The following is a 25996-nucleotide window of genomic DNA, read 5'->3' on the forward strand; positions in this document are numbered from 1 at the left end:
TAAACAAGTTTTCATGACACAAAATCTTTCTTTTATAGGACCCTTGCAAGCCTTTAACTTTGAATATAGTACTGACCAGATAGACACTTTTCAGGTCAATTTTTCCAGATTATCAATGTTAACTCTAAAACATTTAATTTTATGTTACTCATTTAACAAACAAATTGTTGAATCAGTAAATGTTGTTAGATATCTTTTTACTACAATCTAACAAAATGATTGCATTGATTTTCCTGCATGTGAAGCCAGCAATATTATTTCCAGACCCATCTTTTTTGAAATTAAATTTAGCTAAATTTTTCAATTTGCTGAGAACCGAAAGAGAAGAAAATATATAAATCTAACCTGGAAGAACCCTGAACACTTAACTTCAAAATTACAATAAATGTTAGTGATGAAAAAGTGGGTCATTGATTTACATCTTAGAGAGTTTATATGGCTTACCACCATAAACGAGTGTAAGAGTACCTGGCTAGATCTCAACTTCTTGTTTTCCAACAGGCTCTTCTCCTGTAACAGAGCCTCCTTCTTAGACACTATGGCCTCCCGTTTCTTTAAGTCTTCTTCCAGCTCCTCTAATTCTTGGCGCTGGTTCAGCACTTTCTCAACTTCTTCATCTAACCATTTCTTTTTCTCATCAAATTTCTACATAATTCCAAAGAAAAGTAACGACGTTACAATTTGTAAGATAATAAGATTCAGTGTCTTATGCAAAAGGAAAAAAGCAAATTGGCCAAGGCCAGAAAGATCCAGAGCTATGCAGTCTTCCACCCAGACCTAAATAAGCTCCATCCTATCCACTTAATGCAGAAGCCAACAATCCTAGCTCTACAGTATTGAGGAACAGGGAAGCTATCCAAAGGTAACTATAAAAATATATCTGCTTTCTTCTATTCCCTTAAGAACTCAGGGTCCCTATAAAGTCTAGCAATTAATTTAAACATACTCAGGATTCTACAAACATTGCTTGGCTCAGAACTGTGCTGAATAGGGTTGAAAGATAAGACATCTTTTATGAGTTTCATTCTACCTGAGGAGACAGATACAGATTCCAAGTAATTATGATTATTGATAAATGCTGTATTCCACTAACTCCAAGATGCTACGAAAGCAAAGCTGAAGGGACTGAATTGGCTCTGCCTGCAAAATGGGAGAAATATTACTTCCTCAGTGCCAGTGCTATGATGATATTTTAGCTGTGCTTTGAAAAGTTGGATGGGTGTCTACTAATACAAGTTTTAGGGGGAAAATAATAGAGATTTTTTTGCATACTATAATAAAGCTTATCAGTTGTGCAATTCAGTATACCTTAGTAACTATTTTTTTTTAAAAAAAAGGCTCTACCATGCAGTTCCACTTTTAAATATGTTCTTCTATAAAGCAGCTTCAGTATCAAATCAATGTCCCATTATAATATCTCTGGATACTCGTTTAACTTGTAATCTAAACCTTGCAAAGTAAGTTTTTATTTTGCAGCAATTAAAAAAAAAAGGTTTCTGTGTGTGTGTGTGTGTGTGTGTGTGTGTGTGTTTTAAGTTCCAAGACAGCTGATGAAAGGTGCAGAAAACTATTATAATTGCATTCATTTTAAATTTAGGTCCTTAACAGTTTAAACAGTGGGATTTATTAATCTGTGCATTACTGTCTCTCTCAACGAACCATTTCCATCCTAGAAATGTATTACCATGCAGCTTCGAATATCAGAAAGAGATGTGCCAGTAAAATAAGTAAATGGAAATAATCCATGCCTCAAGCTTCACTAGTACAATATCTTCTTCGGGAGAGGGAGTAAATGCGTCATTATTAAGGCAAATGTATCTTCATTTGGATTGCAATTAAAAATCTCAGTTCGATATTTTTCTTGCAATAGATTTTATGATTGCAAATCTGAGCATAAAGTAAAATTTATGATTTCTTTTGAACTTTGAACCTTTTATGGATTATGAATTTTAAAATGTACTCAAATAGTACTCAAATAGTTTCTAAACCATATGTGATACATATATAATTTGGTTATGTCTTAATGAAGAGATATGGTTTCTAGAAATCTACTGGTTTCCATGACAATAAACTAGAAATTTCTACGGGAATAAATACAATCTAGTGAGCACAAGTTCGAGTTCACAATCCATAACAACATTCAAATAGATCCACCTCTCCTATAAACCAGAAATCTACTGGTTTCCATGACAATAAACTAGAAATTTCTACGGGAATAAATACAATCTAGTGAGCACAAGTTCGAGTTCACAATCCATACAACATTCAAATAGATCCACAATAAGATTCAAATAGATCTCCTACAATAAGAATATAGCACATTTCTAGAGAAGAAAATAAATTTTTAGCAAATAACAGCTTCAGAAAGGATTATTAGAAATTTTGTACCCAAGTGGAAAAATCTAGTATTGAAGATTTATTCAAAACCCACCACTTCTTAACTTCTATTTAGACAATCTTTAAAAAAATTAAAGAAACAAGAAAACATATCAAAAAAACACCAAGGAAAGATTAAATAGAATGAACAAACCTGGAGCTGGTCTATATTTCCAAAAGACCCTTTTCTCCTTATCAGATTAAATTCACCAAGGTCCTCAGCTTTCAGTTCTTCCTGTTGTTCTGTTAACTGCAGTTCCTACAGAAGAAAAACATAAAAAGCACCTTATTCCTTTAACGCGTTCCCATCATTAAATATTCAGACAGACAATAAATTTATTTTAAGTGTAATGAGCCCTCTAATCATTTCCTTCAATTGTACTTTTTTAGTTGCAAAACGAGAAAAAATTAGTATATGAATATTGAGGTCCTTTGAAAAGAAAAAAAATATTAGCCCCTCATTGGAAGCTATAAAATCAAATGGCAAAAGTCAGGGGTTAATAACAAAACTAGGGGTGGAGGCAGGGTGGAGTGTAAAGGGGGAACTGATTAGGCATCTACATATAACCTCCACCCTGGGGGATGGACAACAGAAAAGTGGGTGAAGGGAGACATCGGATGTGTAAGATATGTGTAAGGGGGGAAGCGAGGAGGGGGTGGGGAAGATGAGGAGCTGATTCCAGGGGCTTACGTGGAGAGCAAATGTTTTTTGAGAATGACAAGGGTAACCAATGTACAAATGTGCTTTATACAATTGATGTATGTATGGATTTTGATAAGAGTTGTATGAGCCCCAAATAAAAAGATTTTAAAAAATAACAAAACTGGGTATTTTCTTCATTCTTTTTTATTAATACAAGTTACCATAGAAGGGATAAGATTTGAAAACGGTAAATGTTTTTTCTGCCTTTCTGAGCTCAGTACTTAAACAGATCTGCCTTGGGGTTATTATAATTACAGTAAAATGCAAAAAGAAAAGTAATGTTTTGCTTCTGACATTTAAAAATGGGATTTTGCAACTTGAGAGTAGCTCTGAGACAGATCATGGTGCTGTGAAGAGTGTTTCCCAACTCCTCTACATTCTGTCTGTATCTTCAGAGTCGAGTAAAGAAGCCTACTGCTCACAAGCTCCCATGCTCCTGGGGTATAGAGAGGATGCAGTTCTCTGCCATTAAAGCCCACACAAACCAAGAAGGAGGTATGAATCAAAGTGAGTAGGTTCGTGTCCTATTTGTTATCGTTTTGTGAAGTACAGAAATCAAAAGTAAGTGTTTAGAAATTTTTATGGTAAACTGAAAGCTAATTTTTTCTTTTGCTATCATAAAAATTGGGCTCTTATTTGAATATTTTTATTGTTTACATCTTTCTACTAACTTTTTATAGAGTATTTGGCTGTGACAAGTTAGCAACAAAATCAAAATTATACCTTCTCCACAGATAATTTCTGAAACACTAACATAAAGGACTACAATCAACACCCATGGAAGCAGCAGACAACATATTACATTGGGTAGGTCTCCTGCAGAAGACCTCTTTAAAGAGTTAAAAAGAAGTAAAGAAATCCCTTTGAGGACTAAGGGGCACCTAGACTAAACCATGGTATTTTTCAATCTTCATATGCACGCAAACACTGGACAAGGAATAGGAAGACTGAAGAAATGATGCGTTTCAAGTGTGCTTTTGGATATACCACCAACTGCCAGAAGCTAGAATGCTCCTTAGGAGTGAGGGTGAGTCTGTCTCACATATTGTGGACATGTTCTCAGGAGGGACCGGTGAATGGAGGACATCCCGCATAGGAAACCCAAAGGTCAGTGAAAATGAGGAAGGCCCTCAATGAGATGGGTTGACACAATGGCACAGCAGCGATGGTGAAGGCTGGGCAAGACCGGGCAGGGTTTCCTTCTGTGAGTTGGAAGCAATTGACATTTGTTGAGTTGTGGGAACTCCTCAAAACACAAGAACATCAGTACAAAGGATCTAAAAGACAAGCGTATCATTTTCTGTCCCTGGGAATGGTAGGGAGGAGAAAGAAACATTAAGAAATATGTGTTCCAATGTTTTTCTGAGTGTTGGCTCAGAAAATACAGATATCACCATGGGCAGAGGAGGTCCTTGCTCTCACTCCCCATCTGGGAGAAACAATGCAGATCCCACTGTTGAGGCCCAGCCTCACTGCAGGGGAAGAGAAATCCCATCAGAAAAGAGACTAGGTGTCACTCCTCAAACTCTTGTGGGGTGGCTTCTGAGTTGAGAGCCAATGGAGGTTAAAAGCTATTGTGAAGAATTGACTCCACTGAAGATTAGAACAAGCCACTGGGCTCAAGCTAGATAGAAGACCCGGTGGCCTTGAGAGGGTATAGTTATAATGCCTGTGCTCTGACTAAGCTTGAAGCAGGATCAGACGATGAGTTATTTCAGCCATGAGCTTCACTCTCAGGAACAAGGAAGAGCACATCCTAGCTAGTTCCTGAAGGTCAGGAACTCCCTTCTTAACTACTCCAGGAGATGCAATTAAAAATGACACATCTGACCACCACAGACACTGAGTGTATGCCATCTTAGGGAGAGAAAAAGAGCTTCGGAGAAGTTCAGAGACTGAGCATTCCTATTTACGAAACCCCGAGAATCACTTAAAGCAGTGGTTCTCACCCTTCCTAATGCTGCGACCTGTTTATACAGTTCCTCATGTTGTGGTGACCCCCAACCATAACATTATTTTCATTGCTACTTCGTAACTGTAATTTTGCTCATATTATATCTCAGATGACCCCTCAGAGGGGTTGGCCCTCAGAGGGGTTACAGCCCACAGGTTGAAAACTGCTGACTTAAAGGAAATATTAAAATTGTTCAGGAAAGTTCTGACTAGTTTGGACATATGGTTAGTTCCCGTAGATCCAGCCATTATCAGAACATGGGTCAGGAAAGGGGCTCACGATTAACACAACTCTGCTATAGATTAAAGACATTTTCTATGCCCATCTGAGTGAATTTGTACCGCATTATATTTAGTGGTGTTGGTAGTTGCCATTCAGTTGGTTTTGACTCCTCGTAACCCCATATACATTGGGAAACTGCATGGTTTGATCCTGCATCATCTTCATAATCACTGGAATGCTCACATCCATGGTTGTGCCCATTGTGTGATTTGGGTGCTTCCAAAAATAAACAGAAAGGGCTCATCTTCAGCACTGTATCAGACAATATTCTGTCATGAGCCACAGGTTTTCAATGACTAAAATTTGGAAGGCGATCACCAGGCCTTTCTTCCTAGTCTGTCTTGGGGAGTTCTACTGAAACCTGTGCACCATGGTTGATCCTGCTGGTATTTGACATACCAAGTAGCATAGCTTCCACATGATAGCAACAATCAAGCCACCACAGTATGACAAATTGACGGAAAAGTGCTGGGTGTTGTTATTTATTATTAATTGTCCATGCTTCCCTAATTCAAGTTCACTGATAATTTAGCCCTTCATAGTCAAAACCACATCCGGATGCTAGCAGGAAGCTACCTGAAATAACCAGATCCATTGCCATCAATTTGATTCCAACTCTTAACAACCATATGGGACAAAATAGAATTGTCCCATATAGTTTCTAAGGCTGTAGTCTTTATAGTGGCAGACTACATCTTTCTCTCAGAGTGGCTGGTGGATTTGAAACTCTGATTTTCACTTGACAGCTAAGTTTCTAAACCCCTGAAATAAAGGCACTAGATACTTGGAGTTAAAAGGAGTGCTAGTGGTGCAGTGGGGTAAGCACTGGGCTGCAAAGGCAGCACTCAAACCCACCAGCCACTGCAAGGGAGAAAAATGAGGCTGCCTGCTTCCATACAAGGTCAGTCTTGAAAACCCTAAGGAACAGCTCTATTGTGTCTGATAGTGTCACCATGAGTCAGAATTAATGTCATGGCAGTGTGTTTGGTTTGGGATCTGGTTTACACGTATACTTGAAGCTGACTATTATTCCTACTTCTACCTATATTTGAAACAGTATACTGCAATGGGAAGTTGAATTTCCTCTTCCACTTGTTGGTCCATAATGCCTTTTTTTTCATATTATAATAACTATTACAAAATGGCTATGTAACAAGCATGCTGCAAAGCATTTCACATCTACTTATGTATTCCTTTTAATCTTCACAATAATCCCACGAAGTAGGAGTATAAGAAAACTGACCCCAAGGTCACTAATAATTTCAAAGGATATCACACCTGTTCTTCAAATTCCATCTATAGACGTCAGTTAAAAACAACTGTTCTAAGAACCTACGGAAACTCCTTGGTATTCTTTGGAAATAGTTTAGACAACTAGAAAACAGATGAACAGGCGTATCAGAAAGGTGGCCCCAAACAGAAGGTGGGGATGTCCTTTAAGACCATGATCAGGCTTTGTTTTTGCAGGAAGCAGAAGCTTCAGTACACCTTTGGGTATGAAGTTTTGGGGATACTAAATCTTGTTGCTAAGTGTGTCGAGTTGGTTACGACTCACAACCACCTTATGCACAACAGATAACGCTGCCAGTCCCGTGCTATCTGCTCACAGTCGTTGCTATGTTTGAGTCCATTGTTGTAGCCCCTGTGTCAGTCCATCACATTGGGGTCTTCCTCTCTCTCACTGACCGTCTAACTTTACCAAATACGATGTCCTTTTCCATGCATTGATCCCTGATTTAAAGGAATCGTAGAATTAAGGAAGGTGTGGCTAGAAGGAACAAAATTGTCCTACATAAGAATAGAAAAGGTTTAAAGGTTTAAGGAACAAGCAGAAAGGCATTTTAGCAGACTATGCACCCTTAAAATAAGATATGTTGTTCTTTTCCCTAAATATAGAGTTAAAGAATATTGTGTCTTCCTGGTTTAAACTGTGTCCCCTGAGAGAGCAGGAACTGAGATCAGTCAGGCCTGAGCTTTACATGGTAAAACGGTTTGTACTACCAGAGTAGGTTTAGTGGAAATAAGAATTGGACAGATTCAAGCTATTAAGAAGATATACTCTGTATGATTTAATGGATCATTGGATACGAAGGATGAGGAAGAAGAATAAAAAACAATTTCTAGGTTTTGAGTTACCTAACTGTAAGGCTCCCTGGAGATAAGTCAGGAAGTAACCTCGTAAAGATGTAGATGGTTGCATACATTAATCTGGAGTTCGCATGACCACTGTGTGATGAGGGATTAAATGTGTGGGTTGTCAGTTAACAGCAGCCATGGAAAAAGGTGAGGTGGCCTGGAAAAGATAGGAGCCTCAACGAACTCCTGCAGAAACCCAAGACTGGATGAACTCCCACCTTCAAAGGATGGCCAGAGTAGAATTAGATAGCACTAAAGCAAGAGAGAAAGACGAGGCAAGTGTGCTGTCACAAAGACAAAGGGGGGAATATTTTCGAGATGGAAGGAGTGGAAACAGTGCCGATAGAGCTTAGGTGTGAGGTAAAACAAGGACTTTAGCGACAAGAGAGCACAAAGGCACTTCCCAAGAGCATTGAAGCACAGGTGGTAGAGCATGGAAGTAGGTGGTACTGAAAGAAGCCAGATAGAAAGTTTAAAAGAATGACTAGAGATAGAGGAAATAAAAGCACATGGAACAGCCACTTTCCCCAAGAAGTTTGATTATGAAGGGGAAGAGAGAGGGGCAGGAGCTGGGGAGTAGGGTAGTAGCAGAAGGGACAGATAAAATTAGAGGGGATAATCAGAGTGAGAAAAATATACAATGTTTAAAGAAAGAATGCATTAGAAAAGGAAGTTGAAGGGGAATGCTCTAAGATGTGTTGCTGATTGTACAAGTCCCATTGATATTATTGAGCAATTAAACTAGTCAATTGTATGATATATAAATTAAGTGCCCATTAAACTGTTGAGGCGGGGGGAAGGGAAAAAGTTGAAAATATAGGACTGAGTTAAGACATTTAAGTGCTTTAATAAATGTGAACTATTAATAGTAATTATTCCATTATCATAAATAAATTCCAGGCTTTTGGTAAAGATGTGAGAACAGGTTGTCTTCCAGTATAAAAGTTTAGGAAACCTCCACACACCTTGGGTTTAGCTTAACATGTCAATAGAACAGAGTCTGGCCCATAGTACATATTAGAAAAATGTTTGCTATTGTTATTCTTATTGCATCATCTTCACCGTTAGGCCAAGTATGATTTAGGACATTCAGATTTTAATAAACGGACTGGTAAAAGGACCCCTGAAATTATTTCCCTGAGATTATTAAACCTTAAACCAAAAATAACCCAAGGTCATTTTAAAACCTTAGGTTTGCTTAACTAGTAAAAAAAGGTCTGCTTTGAACATTATTCTCTTTCAAGGTCTATCTGTATGGGCTCAATATGACAACAGCAGCTTGAAGATTGAATAGGAATCTATCAAGCAATGTCCTTATATTAAGGAGGGAGAGGCAACTCAGAAAAGGGGGGTGTGTGTTGTTGCCTAACCTGAAGAATATAGTCAATGTCACCAGATTGAACATGGCTTATGAATGTTATGCTGTACTGTAAAATAACAAGAAAATAAAATTTTAAAGGAATGAACAGGCGGAGGAAGTCAGTGATGCTTTCAATAAGTGATCAGTTTGAAATTGGGAAATGAGATTTGACTCTAGAGCCCAGCTTGACACCACCAGGTTCTCCCCAGCCCAGTCGATGCCCTAGAATTGCTGAGCACACAGGTCTGATCATGCTTCTGCTCACTAAATGAAATGGAGCCCTTTTACCTTCACTTTTTTTTACTATGGAAATGGGAGGTCCTATTTGAAAATTATTACTGAGAACGCCTGATACACACACATGTATATATATATATATATATATATATATATATATACATATATACCCATTACTACAGAGTCAATTCTGACTCCCAGCCACTCTGTATAGGTTTGTTGAGGCTTTACAGGAGGAGAAAGTCTCATCTCATCTTTTTACACCGTACCTCTGGTGGATTTGAACCAACAAGCATGTGGTTAGCAGTCCAACACTTACCATCACCACCAAAACTCCTTCAAAGGTGTGTGTGTGTATATGCATACACACTTGACATTCTTAAATAAGTTCTTGGTCCTAGTAAGTGAAACAGTTATCACTGTACCTTCTTTAGTGAAGTTAAAGCCCTTATGACAATATTTAAAATTTAACAAATAAGTTTTACTGTATAGTTGAACAAAGTTTTCAAGTGAATAAAGACATCAGCCAAGAGCAGGCCAAAGTTAGAAAACTCAGAAGCAGAATGAACCAAGACCTTGACTTCATTAGCACTGAGCTGTTTAACATTTCATATTATGCTGAACAGGAAGGTATGACAGTATTACTTTGATTTTTTGTTGATCCCGCTTAATTTCTGTATCCAGTTGCTTCTTTTTTTCATTTTCTTCTCGAAGTCGTCTTTGCAGCTGTGCCTTTTGATATTTCATGTGATCTACATTCTGCTCTAGTTCGTTAGCACGTTTCTCGTTTTGGATAGAAAGTGATGCCAATTTCTTACTGTCTTGTTGCTTCTTCTGTAAAACCTGAGATCACATAGGACATTTCAGAATGAAAAATGGCACCTCTCACATTCCTCCACAGAACACTATTTTTCATTCAATGGCAAGGGTAAAGATGTTGCCTAGATTTCCATTTTTATAAGTCCACAATTGTTTTCTCAACACTTTTACAATTGGAACAATCATTTTCACCAAATACATAAAAAGTACAGTCATGAGCTTTCCTGATGTGACAACCAAGCAGAACATAGTGGATCTCTCTGCCTTTTTAATGAATATTCTCATTTCAAAATATATTATTTTTAAATGTGGCAAAAATTAAATATTGCAATAATACATGGCAAAAACTGAAACAGTACAAAACAGAATTTATATTTTAAAAGATGTCCTTTGATCCAATTCCTAATCTTCCTGTCCTGCTCCCTCACATGAAATTACCAATTTCTTAAACAGCCTTCCAGAAATAATTTATGCACACGCATGCAAATAATTAAAGAGAAAGTTTACTTATCTAGCTAATGTCTGCAGAAGCATTAACAATATGCTAACGTTTTCAGAATTAGCATTCCACTAAGTACCACCTCCATCCCCAAACCAAGCCCAATGCTTTGGCGTCATTCTGCTTCATAATGACCTTACAAGACAGGACATAAGTACCCCATCGGGTTTCCAGAGTTGTAAGTCTTTCTAGAAGCAGATTGTCACACTTCTCTGGTGGGGTGGGTGCTGGCTTCAAGTTGCCACCCTTTTGCAGCCAAGCATTTATCCATTGTACCACCAGGGCTTCTTATGTACCTCGTGATGGAAAAAAGTTATGGTGAAACCATATGCAGGCTACAATTTTCTTCTTTCCTTTATTTTTGCAACAAATTATTAACAGAAACATTAAATTAAACTTACTGTTCACAAAGACATGATAGCAGCACTACTCCCAAGTGTGTTCTGTGGACCGTGCTCATCCAAAAATGGCTGCTGTTGATCAGCACCACGGAACACACTAGTAGATGCAGCTGTCCCTGTTTCCAGGCGAGACCGAAGGAGGCTGCCAGTGTACTCGTTTACCTTGATCCCGGGGCACCTAAGAACAAGTAGTTTGCACAGGAACTATTGCGTAGCCCTGACTCACAAGCCACAATGTGGCCTTTGCAACTTCCCATCCCTGGATTTGCTTACTTGCTTTGCCTTTTAATACTGTCAATCATGGAGCAAAAAGGGCAATACCAGCACTTTAATTTCTATTTCGCAAAATACTGAAAAGATCAGAGTAAAAGTTGATAATTTTATTTTTAAATGAGAGGTGGTTGGCATTCCTTTTTACACTAATTCTACAGTTGCTGCACTCTGGAACAGAGGGGCTCACAGTGCACCTTTATTAGTACGAAGACATTAATGCTCTATTAATTATTACTCTATACCTAGGGACATAAAAATATAAGCTTCATGTTTTTAAAATATTGACGTAACTGCCCTACACCAGTGAACACATTGGAATTTCAGTATTTTTAATGGTAGGATGATAGTAAAAACGTAATGTCACCAAAACTATGTGATTATGAATGAGTTAGTTTACCTTTCTAAGCCTAGCCTCTTCGATTTTTAAGTGGGCATAAATATACCCACTTCAGATGACAAAATGAAGATCGAATAATGTATGTAAGTCCTTGGTATGTATCTGGGATTGGGGTACTCAACAATTGGCAACTACTGCCCTCACCATCACCCCCATTACCATGCTCAGCAGCTCAGCAGCCCCATCCCCATGATTAGTGCATGGTTATTAATGCACAAAGGCACAGAAATTTCTAAACCAACACAAAAATTGTTCGTCCTCTGAAGTAGCAGGTATTTCTTTTTAGCTTAAATTCTGTGCTTTCTCTTTTGCTTTCCTTGCCAGACCCTTAAGAGAGACCTTGGGTGGTGCAAATGGTTGATGTACTTGGCTGCTAGCTGATAAGATTAGAGGTTGAATCTACCCAGAGGTGTCTTGGAAGAAAGGCCTGGCTTTCTCAGGAAAAATGAACCACTGAAAATCATATAGAGCACAGTTCCAGTCTGACACACAGAATGTCTACACGAGTCAGAATTAACTCAATAGAAACTGGTTACATCAAGAGAAAAACATGGAATTAGGAAGCATGGGAAACAAAACATCATAACTCACAAGTACTATTAATAATTCAGCTACTAACCGAAAGGTTAGTGGTCCTGCACCACCAGTGCTCAACAGAAGACTGCTCCTGTAAAGATTTGCAGTCCCAGAAACCCTTGGGAGTTCTCAAATGTCCTATAGGTCGCTATGAATTGTAATCAACTCAATGGCAATGGGTTTGGTTTTTATATTTGATTATTAATTATGTGAGAGAAAACACATTATTAAATTTATTATATAATTTATTAAATTTCATTAAATTTATATATAAGGCTTAAACGATAAAAGTATACCTGACCTACTACTATCAAGTCAATTTTAATTCATAGGGACACTATACAGCAGAGTAGAACTGGCCTCCTAGAGTTTCCAAGTTTGCAAATCTTTACATGAAGAGAAAGCCTCGCTTCCTTCCTTCCTTCCTTCCCTGCCTCCCTCCCTTTTCTTTAAGAAAAAAAAAAGGAGAAAGCCTCATCTTTTGCCCTTATAACAGCTGATGGTTCAAACTATTGACCTTGAAGTAAGCAACCTAACATTTGCCCACTATGCCATCATGGCTCATTTATAGAAGTAATTTCTTTAGAAATGCAATAGTTCCATTTATTACTACGGTGAATATAAGGATTACAATTAGAACTAAGGCTACTATATAAACTTATGAAATTATAAAATTTCATACAAAACACAAGGGAAAAATATCAGTTTTGTTTATAGTAATGTTTTGTGAAAATGAATACTATGTTAAACAACACAGCCTTCATATAAAAGAGTCAAGAAATGAAAATGAATTGATCCCACTCTTAAGATGAATTACAAACAAACAAACAAACACTCGCTCCCACGGAGTCAATTCTGACTCACAGTGACTCTATGAACAGAATAGAACTTCCCCTGTAGGTTTCTGAGGTATAAATCTTTATAGGAGCTGACAGCCGCGTTTATTCTTGCAGAGCTGTTGTTGGTTTCAAACTGCTGACCTTGTGATTAGCAGCCCAATGTGTAACCCATTTGACCACCTAGGTACTTTCTGAGATGAATTAATACGTGAAAAGGTGTATTCTGATTTGTTCTGAAAGATGATTCATCTGCTCTGTGTCGGGATCCCTGTTAGACTTGGACAATCTGTCATTTATTATTATTTTTTGTATTTATCTATGTAAGTAAACCTTATTTCTGAAGATGCCCAGATGTTTTCTATAGAATGCAACTAGGCTCTCTGGAAGGCCTCCGCGCCCTTCTTTAAAGTTTTATTTGTTTTTTTTCCTGTCATATAGACTCCCCCCAGCCAAACCCCGACAGTTTTCACCTCAGCAGTCACACCTAGGGCAGGACCTGGCACACAAGGAGGTGGGCAGTAAACACTTTTGTTGACAGAAAAGAATAACTGTGGCACTGTTTACTACTATTCTCAATAGGTTAGTTACAATTCAATTCCACATACAATGAAAATCATATGAGGTTTTTGATAATGTTGTTAGTTATCATGGAGTCGATTTTGACTCATGGCAGGCCCATGTGTGCAGAGTAGAAATGTGTTCCATTGGGTTTTTAAGACATTTTTGGAAGCAGTTCACCCTACCTTACTTTTGGGGTTCCTCTGCATGGATTTAAACCCCAACCATATGGTTAGCTGTCCGGTGCTTAATGACTTGAACTACTCAGGGATTATTTTCACAATAAGCTTAAATAATAATTCTTCTTGAATGAATAGGCTAAAACCAAACCCATTAGTCGATTCAGACTCAAAATGAACTGATAGGACTGAGTAGAATTGCCTCCTGGGGTTTCCAAGGCTGGAATCTTTACAGAATCAGACTGCCACATCTTTCTCCTGCTCAGTGACGGGTAGGTTCCAATTGGCAACCTGATGGTTAGTAGCCAAGCCTTAATCACTGAGCCACCAGGATTCCTTAGAAACCTATTCTATATAGAGAACTTGTAAAAATATGTAAACTGACCAGGAAAATAAAAGTTGTCATTCTGTTTTCCCTGCTGATTTCATATTCTACTGAAAATAAACACTGAACCCCATTTGTCTCCCATCTCAGTACAATAATCTTCAAAAACAGGGGGCCTAAATAACTTTTGCAATTAAATGTTCACAATTACCTGGACTTTCAGCTTTGCAGCATCCATCTTTTTACGGAACTCCTTCTGTAATTTTACCTTCAAAGCAATATCAGAAAGATCTTTGTTTTCCAGTTCCCGCAGCTGCTTTTGTGTGTCTGTTAATTCCACTCTTGCCTGTTCTGCTTCATGTTCTAGTTTTGTTACTTTCAGAGAATACTGTTTGCTTACAGACTTGGCATCATTACCTTCACAATAGTAATAATAATAATTTTAAATTATGTTTTCCAAAAAGTAAAACAAAAACATTTAAATGTTCTCTGAAAATTATAGTTGGGAAGTGTTACTAGTTAGGGCCTAGCATTAAAACCCAACACTCCACCCAGTGGCACCAGTACAAACCAGGCAGGTGGTCTCTCAATAATCATTTTATTTTGTTCTTATCCAGTACCATTTAATTTTCTCACTGATTCACCTTTAATGCTTTAGTCTTAAAATTTGGACATCGTGAATTTTCACTTTAGCTTTACTGAAAACATATTCCAATTAAGAAGTATTTTTGCAATGACTCTTGGCCCTCTTGCTTACTGTACTTTGGTATGCTGCTACCTGTAAACTATATCTTTGAATTATTTTAAACATGAGAAATAGGGAATAAGATGATAAACTCTCATCACCCAATTTCAAGAACTATTAAGATCTTGGTTTTTTATTTTTAATTTAAATAATGAAAATATTTTATCTATACATGGGGTTTTTTTGGCATTACTTGCTTGATTACCATAAAGCAAACTCTCACCTATATAGATTTTAGTAAGAATCTATACAAAATATGGATATAGTCAAAAAGTCATTGTTATACCTAACAATATTAACACACCCAGCCTATATTCACGCTTTCCCAAGTGTCTCAAAAATATCTCTTGCAATTGTTTAATTTTTATTAGGATCCTAAAAAGGTCAAAAACATGTCAAGTCCCTTTAGAATCTTAGAACTGGCTCTTTCCTCTTCCATTTGTTTAAGATGAATTCTTTAAAAACGTTTTTATCAATATTAAAAGCATATTCTAATTCATAGCAATGCTACTGTGTACAACAGAATGAAACCCAGTCTCATACCACGCCCACACTCTTTTTGTTGGAGCCACTGGAGTAAATCCATTGTGGGGGTTCCCCCCCTTTTTTTGATTCTCTACTTTACCAAGCATGATGTCCTTTTCCAGGGACCAGTCTCCTGATAACACATATTCAAAGTATGTAAGATGAAGTATCATCATCCTCACTTCTAAGGAATACTCTGGTTGTACTTCTCCCTCTGACAGTTCATAGTGGTGTTATTCGTACCTCTCTCATTTGCACAATTTTATTGGGGACTCTTACAACTCTCTTCACAATTCATACATACATCCATTGTCACATCACAATTCAAATGCATCAATTCTTCTCTGGTCTTCCTTACTATTCATTGTATATGCAGCAATTGAAAATATCATGGCTTTTAGTCCAGCAAATATTGTTCTGCCTTTGTGAATGAGTGTTATTGGAAGTTTTGCTGTATCTCAACCCCCATTGTGTAAACAGTGTCTAGTCACCTAAGTTGTTAATCTGTACAAATCAACAATCATGTATTTTTGTCTAAAACACTGTCCTATACAAGTACACTTGACTCTTGTCAAGAGTGTTTTAAATTCTATACCATTGGCTAAATCAGTGCTTAGTATCAATAGTATTGCCGTACATCCCATGAGGATGATTTAAAATGTTCTACACTAATAATGATATCACTAAAGTGAACCAGGGAAAATACTTGCCCTCATGAAGAGATCACTGAAGATATAGGTGCTATAGCAATGTGTGGTGTAGAAAACAGATGGTTGCCAGTTATCAGAAAGAATAGCATCTGGGGTCTTAAAGGTTAATGGCAAAGCAAACAGCCATCTAAATTAGGCATCAGCTAAATCCACCCAGAAAAGCACACCAGACTATCTATGGATTAAATCTAAATCTAAGGATTAAATAACACAATACAAATCTGGAGGAAAGAACAGTATCAGAGCTTAAATTCTGAGTACCTGGTTTTGCAGAAGGCTGTAGATGACAGTGAAAGCCCAAAGTCCATTTACAGGGGTCCCACATGGATTATGCCTCTGGTGAATCCCCTCACACTATGGACTAGGGATGAGAATGGCCTTGTTATCAGAGAGTACATTGTATGGTGGATGCCTGTAGATGTAGTTAGACACAAATGTGACACCTTGTCATGTGATCGTCCTTTTTAGTCTAATATTTAATATTTTCTGCTTTCTTTTCCATTTAGGTTTTCTATGTTTTATTCTGTCATTGTAATGTTTTTTGTTTGTTTTGACTTGTATATTTTTCCTTATTATGAAATTCAGGTTATATAAATCTATAGAGACAGTATGAAAGGTGGGAAATGGAGAGCTAACAATAATGAGTATAAGAAAGAAGAAATCTAAAAATCATGGCGATACATAATTCTTTTTAATATGGTCGATGTATGAAATATATGGTATGTAAATTATGTCAATAAAATTTTTTTTATTAAAAGATCATTTATTGTGGGCTCTTACAGCTCTTTTAACAATCTATACATCAACTGTATAAAGCATATTTGTCCATATGTTGCCATCATTATTTTGTAAACATTTACATTCTATAGAGCCCTAAGTCAATTGTACTGTAGTTCTTAAAGTTACGTCTTGGCTTCATAACCCTTTAAAGAAGTCTTGTGCAATAGATTTGCCCAATGTAATATATTCTTTGATTTTTTTTTTTGATTGCTGCTTCATGCGCACTGATTGTGAGTCCAAGGAAGAGGAAATCCTCGTCTACTTCTTTTCTCAATTTACTATGATGTTGTCTATGGTCTGTTGTAAGGATTTTGATTTTCTTTCAATTGCATTGTGATCTATACTGAGGACTGCAATCTTTGATCTTCCTTAGTAAGTGCTTTAAATAATATTCACTTTCAGTAAGCTAGGTTTTGCCATCTGCATATCAGATTATTGAATCTTCCTCCAATTGTTATGCCTCAATCTTCTTCATACACTCCAGCTTCTCATTATTTGCTCAGGACAGATTGAGTAAGTATGGTGAAAATATACATTACTGACACAGACTTATCCTGATTTTAAACCATGCAGTATTCTCTTGTTCTGTTCAAACAACTTCGTCTATACAGGCTCTGCGGGAGCAGAAGTATGTGCTCTGGAATTCTTTTCAATGTCATCCATAGTTTATTATGATCCACACAGTTAAATGTCTCTGAATAGTTAAAAAAAAAAAAACTTACACAAGTATCTTTCTGGTTTTCTCTACTTTCAGCCAAGTTCCATCTGAGGTTGACAAGGTATTCCTCATTCCATGTACTATTATGAATCTGGCTTGAAATGTTGGTAGCTGTCTATGTACTGCTACAACCATTTTTTAAGTTATCTTCAGCAAAATTTTACTTCCATTTGATACTGATACTGTTCAATAATTTCCACATTCTGTTGGGTCACATTTCTCTGGAATGGGCACAAGAATGATCTCTTCTGGTCATTTGACCAGGTAATTGTCTATATTTCTGGGCATAAATTAGAGTGCTTTAAGCATGGCATCAGTTTTTTAAAATGTTTCCATTGATACTGCCAATCCTTGGAGCCTTGTTTTTCACTAATACCTTCATTTCAACTTAGACTTCTTCCTTCAAATAGCATTGGTTCCCGATCATATGCTACCTCTTAAAGTGGTTGACCATGACTAATTCTTTTTGAGATAGTAACTATGTGTCGTCTTTCCACCTTCTTTTGATATTTCCTGTATTGTTCAATATTTTACACAGAAAATCCTTCAATATTGCAACTCAAAGCTTGATTTTTTATATTTATAAATATTTTTATTAATCGAGGCATCATCTTTATACCTTCAACTTAGTTTTTTGGGTGGTGGTGGTAGAGGGTTAAGAATTTGATGGGGACATAATCCATAAATCATGCAATTCAATAGTTCAATCATATCAAGAAGAGTTAAAAAAAACAGAGTTGTGCTATCATTACCATATTTATTAATATATGTATTTGTATTCCTTGTTATTTTCCCCCCAACCTTCCCTGCCATTCCTCCAAGAAACCATTAAATCAGTTACTGTCTCTATTGATTCACCCAGCCTGGATATACTGAAAAACATAAAAAAACAAAGAAATAAAAAAGCTAGCAACAACAAAATAAGAGAAAAACCTCAATGAAAAGAAAGTAGAAAATATTAAAAACTAGAACAACTTTAAAATGGGTAAAAAGGGAAATAAAATGTTAAGGTATTTAACCTATGTCTGAATAATCCATTTTCCAATACACTCTAAAAGACAGCAAGGCTATTCACATCCTTGGTCTATTTTCAAAGGAAATTCATGTGTATTATCCCTTTTTTTAAAAAATTTGTATATGGATCAAAGGGGGATAAAATAAGATGTTAACATTTTAACTTGACTATATCTACTGTAAAAGCCTATATCGACTATAAAAACCTGTGATCCATAAGGTTTGCAGTTTGAAACCACCAGCTTCCTACTCCTGTAGAGATTTACAGTCTCAGGTTAACAAGCAGCCATCTAGCTCAGAAGCAACAAAGCCCACATGGAAGAAGCACACCAGCCTGTGTGATCATGAGGTGTTGTCGAAGGGATCGGGTATCAGGCATCAAGGAACAAAAAATCATATCATTGTGAACGAGGGGGAGTGCAGATTGGGGACCCAAAGCCCATCTGTGGGCAAGTGAACATCCCCTTACAGGAGGGTCATGGGGAGGAGATGAGCCAGTTAGGGTGCAGTGTAGCAACGATGATACATACAACTTTCCTCTAGTTCTTAAATTCTTCCTCCCCCCACTATCATGATCCCATTGTACCTAACAAATCTGGCTAGACCAGAGGATGTACACTGGTACAGATAGGAACTGGAAACACAGGGAATTCAGGGTGGATGATCCCTTCAGGACCAGTGGTGTGAGTGGCGATACTGGGAGGGTGGAGGAAAGGTGGGGTAGAAAGGGGAAACTCATTACAAGGATCTACATATAAACTCCTCTCTGGGGGACAGACAACATAAAAGTGGGTGAAGGGAGATGTCATACAGTAGAAGATATGACAAAATAGTAATTTATAAATTATCAAGGGTTCATGAGGGAAGAGGGAGCGGGGAGGGAGGGAGAAAAATGAGCTGATACTAGGGGCTCAAGTAGAAAGCAAATGTTTTGAGGATGATGGCAACAAATGTACAAATGTGCTTTACACAATGGATGGATGTATGGATTGTGATAAGAGTTGTATGAGCCCCCAATAGAGTGATTTAAAGAATAAAAAAGGAGTTACAGTCTCAAAAACCCAAAGAGGCAGTTCTGTTCTGACCTTTGGGGTCGCTTTAAGTCGGCATGAACTCAATGGCAGTGAGTAGTATAGTGTATATCTACTATAATCATTGCTACAACACTGGCTATTCATATCCCTCAAATATGGAAGAGCGATTCACCAGAAGCTTGGGGATCCTGCAAATGGATTTTGGGCTTCCACTGTCATCCATAGCCTTCTATGAAGCAGGTGTTCACAATTTAAGCTCTGATACCATTTGCTCCTTCGGATTTGGATTGTATTATTTACAGTCCTTGGAAAGACTTGAATTTTTTCCTTGAGATAATGCTAATCGTGTCCTTCCCTTTTGGTTTTCCAGTTCCAGTCTTTCCAGTTTGTTTTAATACTATTCTGTATCTTCTCAAGTTGCCCTGTGAAATTTTCTGTTGAGCTCTTTTACTTTATTTCTTCTGTTCACTTTAGTTTCTCTCTTCTGACGTCCACTGGGGTCTTTTATTTTTTTTCTTATTTGAATTATTTTTTGTGTGTATAATGTTCTTGATATCATCCCACATCTTGTCAGGTTTTCTGTCATTAGTGTTCAATACATCAAATCTATTATTGAGATGGTCTTCAGAATTCAGGTAGGATATACATATGTTGGTTCTTGTGAAGATCTGTGAAATGCTAAGATGCATTTAAGCAGTTTCGAGGGCTGTTCCATAGTGTCCTGAGTGATGATATTGATCTATTCCATTTTACCTTGCCACAAATGTGGTGCTTTGATTCCTTTGTATTCCATCTGGTGAGGTCCAGTGGCTAGTTGCCATTATGTTATTGAAAAAGGTATTTGCAATGAATAAGTTATTGGTTTGTTAAAATTCTACCATGCAATCAATCTCAAGCTTCATTCCATCACCAAAGCCAAAGACCAGCTACTGATCCTTCCTCGGGTTCCAATTTTCATATTACAATCACCAGCATTTTGATTGCATATTTGACCAATTTTAGACTCAAGAAGTTGACAAATTCTTCAACTTCTTTATCATTGGCTTCAGTGGTTGGTGCATAAATTTGAATAGCAATTGTGTTTACTGATTTTCCCTGTACGTGTCCAGATATTATCCAATCACAGCATTGGACTTCAAGATAAACTGAAATCTTCTTGACAATGTATGTGACACCGTTCCTCTTCCATTACATTCCTGACACAGTAAACCCTATGATTGGCTGATTCAAAGTGACCAATGCCAGTCCATTTCAGCTTACTAACGCTTAGAATAGAAATCTTTATGGATTCCATTTAATTTTAAACAACTTTCAATTTTTTTTAGATTCCTATTTTGTACATTCCACATGATGATTATTAATGGTGGAATGATGATTATTAATGGAAGTCCACAGTTGTCTCTTCTCATTTGACTCATGCCCCACAGTAAATGAAGGTCCAGGCACATCATTAAAGTTGACTCTACTCTAAGGAAGTAGCTCTTCCTTCATAAAACCTCAAACTTCCCATGCTTTCTCCGCCCCACCCCCACCCCAATCATGACCCCAGTTCTACCTTACAAGTCCGGCTAGACCAGAGCATATACATTGGTGCAGATAAGAGCTCTCGACACATGGAATCCAAGACAGATAAAGCCCTCAGGTATAATAATGGGAACAATGATACCATGAGGGTAGGGGGGAAAAGGTAGGGGGAGAAACGGGAAACTGATTGCAATGATCAACGTATTTACCTCCCCACCCCAAGCCAAGGTGCCAAAAACAGAAACATGGGTGAAGGGAGACGACAGACAGTATAAGATATAAAAATAATAATTTATCAAGGATTCATGAGCGTAGGAAGTTGGAGGAAGGAGGAAAAAATTTGAGGAGATGATACCAAGAAAGAAAATATTTTTAAAAGGATGATGTCCACATATGTACAAATGTGCTTGACACAATGGATGTATGGGCTATTATAAGAGCTGTAAGAGCCCCCAATAAAATGATTAAACATAAAACAAAAAAAAACTCTAACTGCCACCGAGTCAATGCTGACTCACAGAGTAGAACTGTCCCTGTAAATCTTTATGAGAGCAGAAAGCATGGTCTTCCTCCAACAGCCCTTCCCTAGTTTAATTTTTAGTGCCTTCCAACCTGAGGGACTCATCTTCCAGCACTTCATCAGAAATGTTCCTTTGCTAGTCTTAAGGCTTTCGGTGGCTAATGCTTCAGAAGTAAATGCCGTATTCCTTCTTCCTAGTCTATCTTAGTCAGGGAAGTCTGCTGAAACCTATTCACCATGGGTTACCCTGCTTATATTTTAAATACTAATGACATAGCTTCCAGCATCACAGCAACACATAAGCCACCACAGTATGACAAACTGAAGGATGTCGGATACATATTTCTATCTCTCTCTTCATTTAAAACTCAACTACTGACCTTAAAAACTTTGAATTGGAATTGCCTTTAAGAGTCAACTGTCCCTGAACTAAACTGCCTAACTCACTGTAGAACAACATAGTTTAAGTTCATTTGGTTAAAACAACTTGTAAATAAAATCAAAGTATAAAAGGTTATTTTGATAACTAATTTCCCATATATTGTCTCTAAGACACACCCTGACATATACCAAATTTCAAGCTATAATGGGCAGTCCTAAGCATCAAAAACTAAAGTAAACATCAGAAGCAATTTTAAAATCTGTTTGTCCTAAGATCTGGTTTGTAGGCTACTGTTACCTGTTTTTATCAGTTCTTTAATAAGATCTTCCTTCATCTTGATATTAATTGTAAGTTCCCTCATTTTTTGCTTAGCTTCAGTGAGTAAGAGTTCAGACTTCCTTAATTTTTGCAAATTTAACTCTTGACTTTCCTGAAGACATTCAATCTTTGCATCTTTCACATTAAAAAGAGAAAGAGAAAGAAAACGAAATGCTCTTGTAACATTCAACAGAAAACAAACCCAACCCAGCCCCATTGCCACACTATAAAATATATATATGTGTATATATATATATATGTATATATACACACACTTAGTCATATACTATAGATTCTGAGACATAGTTTTCACTATATTTTTGTGGTTTTAACAGTTCGTGGAGTATGCTGGTTATAGTGAGGGGAAAGAGGGTTAATGGGAACTGATGTCAAGAAGGAAGACTTTTTTGACACTGACTGTGGTAGCAATTGTACTGCTTGATGTGATTGAACTATGGAATGATATGATAACTGTATTAGTTTCCAATGAAATGATTTGGAGGAAAGAAAAGAGCATTGGCTCTGAAGATAAAATATTGTTGTTAGTTGCCATTCAGTTGAGACCCTTGTTGATCCCATGTGTTTCAGAGTAGAACTGTCATCACAGGGCTTTCAAAGATGTAACATTATCACTAGGTCTTCCAACATGTGCTTGATCCATGTCACCCAGGGACTCCTCATTCAATATCTTTAAATATTCTGTTGTTTGAGTTTTGCTTTAACTTGACTTAATTTGCAAGAGATGTAAAAATCTCCAGTGACATCTGCCAGTGAATAGAGGATTGGCTTAGTTCTTATTTTCAGTTTTATTGTGATTGGAGAATAGAGCCTGTAGCATGCTGCTGAGTATGTGATAATGTTTGTTACTGTTTGTTACCTTCTGTAAAATGTAAATTCTCGATGTCACTAAACATACTGTTTTAATTTAGCTGACACTGAGTTGAGGTTTCACAGCAAGGCTTTCTCCATGTAGTGGCTGATTTACCGTCTGCCTGAGTTTCTTACCTGGTTGCTGCAGACCAGTAACAAACAGTTCAAGAACAATTACCTTATTGCACTGTTCTAACATGTCTACATTTTGACATTTATTTTCATTTTATTGTACATGACATATAGTCAATTTATTATATTACATGTATAAGCTCTTAAAAAAGGATGTTCGCTACCTTCATAGGATAAGACTTGCCAGGTTTACATTGTATATACCCCTATTCTTTTTTTGTGGTTTAACCACTTATGTGCCAAGAGTGATGAGTTAAAATTTCCTACAATCCTATGGTTTTTGCTACATAGATATTTATTTAAAATCTAATTTAGACACATATGCAAGTAGCTACCTTTAGAGAGCGGGATCAGGGGAGGGAGAGTTTTTTTAATTTCTGTGCATTTTGTTCTTTTTCATGTGCATCCTTTACAACAGTTTGAATATTCCTTTTTTTGACATACACATTTTTGATGCCATTATTTTATGTACAAAAATTCTCAATTGTGTAGTAGGGCATTACAAGCCTCCAGTAAACTCTAATGCCCAATACATGTGAGATTTGTAAAATGTACAGTAAAAAGTTGTAAAATAAATATGAAGGTACATAAACAAGCATATATGTAAATGAAGTAATAGACACCTTAGTAGATTATTTACACAGGTTACTCTAAAGTAATGAAATGCCCTTCAACTGAGGCTTGAATGTAAAAACCCTATTCTGAGAGTTAGCCTCTAAGTCTACCCAGAATGGACTAGTCTAAAGTGAAAAAACTTCTATGAAGGAGTAAGTAGGAATATTGAAAAATTCAAATCAGAAGTTAAGCAGACAACATAATAAAGAATCTTCTAACCAAGAAAGCCCTCATAGCAAACACTAAACTTGGAGAACTCCTACATGTTTCTTAAATTACTGAACGTATAAACATTTGATATAAATTATTCAAATTTCTATACCTTCATTTGTCAAAGTCGACTTGTGTGTTTGACCCTGAGTATCAGTCAATTCAACAAGAGAAGAAACAGGGCTTAGCTTCTGAACCACTGGGAGACTTCTACGTCGTCTTTAACAAGAAAGAAAAATGAAGAGCAAAAACAACTTGTTTGTTAGCTTTTTCTAATATACCCTTAAATCAGTTTCCCCCAAGAGTGATAGTAATGTGCTTTTAAGTCTCATATAAAATATACAGAATTTTACCAATACTCTTCAAAATAAAAGGATTTGGTGGGAAATGTAATTTTTATTGCTTATGGTAGCAGCAGAATCAGAAAATCCAAAACCACCCCCTTGAAAATTAGAATCCATCAACTTAGAGGTCTGAAACCAAAGTATTGTTAAATTACAAGACTGATGACTATGTTCAAACATTGGCTTCGTAACATATTACTTCAATGTTATATTCAGCAAAACCTACCTACTCTTGTGGGAAAGATCTACCTATCACAATGAAAAAAACCTTCACCTGTATAAGAGGGCTTCAAAACCTGGAAAAATTCCACTATTTTTCTATTCTGTTTTTCCATAATTTTTTGCTCCCCTTGTAGATATTTATTGCATCATAAAATTATAATAATATAAAATAAGTCCGTTTAACATACCTAAATCCAGATTTCTCCTGGCCTTCTACTTCTTCATCCTCACTATTATCAGAAAATTGGCAGTGGAGGACTTCATCTTGTTCTTCTAAGTGACCCAACAGCATCTGACTTCGTGTTCGAAACCCAGCAGCTATTCGATCCAGAGAGTACATAGGACTTGTGTAGACCTTGTAAATAATGGCCCCACCCAATAACAAAAATTGTGAGTTTTCAAATTTCTCGATTTATCTTATTTCTCAAAATGTTTTTAAGACATTACTAGATAGGTACTTTAAAATAACTTTCCACTGACAATATGGACCTCTGAAAGTCAAAATTCATTTCAAAATATTATCTTGCCTCCTTATGCTGAGTGAAATTAGTCAATCACAAAAGGACAAACATTGCCTGAAACCAGTTATAAAAAGTCAAGAAAAGGTTTTCACACTAAAGAAACCAACACTGATGGTTACCAACAGTGGGAGGGGAAGGTGGGGAGGGAGATCACCTTCTAGACGGTTGTTGTTAGGGGCGATTGAGTCAGTTCTGACTCATAGCAACCCCATGTACAACAGAACACGATACTGCCTGCTCCCACAGCATCCTCACAATTGTGCTGAAACTCACTGCTGCAGTCGCTGTGTCAATCCATCTCCTGAGGGCCTTCTTTGTCACTGACCTTCCACCTTACTAAGCATGACTGATTTTTTTTTTGTGCCAGTGTCCTGATAACATGTCCCAAGTATGTGAGATGAAGTATTTGCCATCCTTGCTTCTAAGGTGCATTCTGGCTGTACTTCTTCCAAGACAAATTTGTTTTTCTGGCAATCCATAGTAGTTTCAATATTCTCTGCCAACATAATTCAAATGCACCCATTTTTCTTTGGTCTTCATTATTCATTGTCCAGTTTTCAAATTAATATGAAGCAATTGAAAATATTTTGGCTTGGATCACACACACCTTAGGTCTCAATGACATCCTTACTCAACTTTAACAAAATCTTGTGCAGATTTGACCAGTGGAATAGAGTTTAATTTCTTGACTGCTGCTTCCATGAACATTATGATTCAAGCAAAATGAAATCCTTGACAACTTCAATCTTTTCTGTTTATCATGGCACTATTTATTAGTCACATTGTGAGGATTTGAGTTTTCTTTACATTGTTATAAACCAATACTGAAAGCTATAATGCTTAGTCTTCATCAGCAAGTGCTTCAAGACCTCCTAGGTTTCAGCAAGCGAGGATGGCT

The 25996-nt window shown here is 37.0% G+C and overlaps 1 protein-coding gene across 3 annotated transcripts in view; it reads right to left on the bottom strand.

Moving 5' to 3' along the window:
- KIF27 (kinesin family member 27) overlaps window positions 1-25996 on the bottom strand; it is a 104424-nt gene that overhangs the window by 34641 nt on the left and 43787 nt on the right. For 2 of the 3 annotated variants that reach the window (XM_045298628.1, XM_045298627.1), the window contains exons 6-12: window positions 24766-24932; window positions 24124-24230; window positions 22164-22319; window positions 14126-14331; window positions 9694-9891; window positions 2531-2635; window positions 469-645 (exon numbers count right to left, since the gene is read on the bottom strand). In XM_045298628.1, coding sequence (XP_045154563.1) covers window positions 469-645; window positions 2531-2635; window positions 9694-9891; window positions 14126-14331; window positions 22164-22319; window positions 24124-24230; window positions 24766-24932 — 1116 coding nt within the window. The remainder of the gene's footprint in view (window positions 1-468; window positions 646-2530; window positions 2636-9693; window positions 9892-14125; window positions 14332-22163; window positions 22320-24123; window positions 24231-24765; window positions 24933-25996) is intronic. The other variant, XM_045298629.1, reaches the window with a different exon arrangement.

The sequence above is a fragment of the Echinops telfairi genome, unplaced genomic scaffold (assembly GCF_000313985.2).
Source record: "Echinops telfairi isolate 266 unplaced genomic scaffold, ASM31398v2 ScPeMD7_7429;HRSCAF=8467, whole genome shotgun sequence".
NCBI classification, from domain to species: domain Eukaryota; kingdom Metazoa; phylum Chordata; class Mammalia; order Afrosoricida; family Tenrecidae; genus Echinops; species Echinops telfairi.